The sequence below is a fragment of the Acanthisitta chloris genome, unplaced genomic scaffold (assembly GCF_000695815.1).
Source record: "Acanthisitta chloris isolate BGI_N310 unplaced genomic scaffold, ASM69581v1 scaffold2021, whole genome shotgun sequence".
Taxonomy (NCBI): Eukaryota; Metazoa; Chordata; class Aves; order Passeriformes; family Acanthisittidae; genus Acanthisitta; species Acanthisitta chloris.
This window is the reverse complement of record NW_008656286.1, coordinates 27,221-27,980: the sequence shown is the minus strand read 5'-3', so window position 1 is coordinate 27,980 and position 760 is coordinate 27,221. Positions and strand designations below refer to the sequence as shown.

General features: G+C 33.8%; 1 protein-coding gene across 1 annotated transcript in view; it reads left to right on the top strand.

The window, feature by feature from the left end:
• Positions 1-531: 531 nt before the first annotated feature.
• Positions 532-760, top strand: part of LOC103811274 (tensin-3-like) — a gene marked incomplete at both ends in the record, with an annotated part of 16,032 nt that continues 15,803 nt past the window's right edge. Inside the window, one exon of the mRNA XM_009084238.1 lies at positions 532-596. Coding sequence (XP_009082486.1) covers positions 532-596 — 65 coding nt within the window. The remainder of the gene's footprint in view (positions 597-760) is intronic.

Below are 760 nucleotides of genomic sequence, written 5' to 3'. Positions count from 1 at the left end.
ATTTGCACTGAATTTATGTCATGTAAAATTTTTAAAACTTTTGGAACATATTTAAAATTATCCATAGAAATCAGTTGTTATAAATCTCAGATTCTGCGGAGGAAAAACTGCCCAAGCCTGTCAGAAACTCATATTCTTTCCAAAATAGGTATTTTATAGCATTTCATGCTGGAAATTGCAACATTGTCTAGACTTGTTGTGAATGATCACAGGAAAAAATAATACAAAATTAGAATAGTTGATACAATTTTTCTATTTTTTTCCCCAGTTAATTCCTCTCAATCAGTAAGACTTGACAGGCATGCACACAGAAATTGTACTTAGTGCTTTTTGTGTCATTTGTCAGTGAGCTTGCATTGACAGACAAGTTGCTGCCCATTATTTCCACTTTTGTCAACACAGGGGATGCATGAGCAAAGAGATTCTCTGAACCTCATCTTAAAATTGCATTTAGTATGTGTCTTAAATAAAATAGTGCCCAATAATGTAATAAATTAAATAAGTTGCCATTCCTTTTTTTTTTTCATACAGGGAGGAAAGGGAAGGATAGGCGTAGTCATATCATCGTATATGCACTTCACCAATGTTTTTGCAAGGTAAGTGTGAGTAATGCATGTTATGTTGTGTGCTTTTTTACAATTAGTATCTGGGAAAATGCCTTTTAGTTGAGTACTGTCTGTCAGCTTACTGTTTCTCAATTAAGATTTGTCAGGTTTTCTTCTCAAAGAGTCTTGGAGCATGTCTTAAAAGAGCCTGCTTC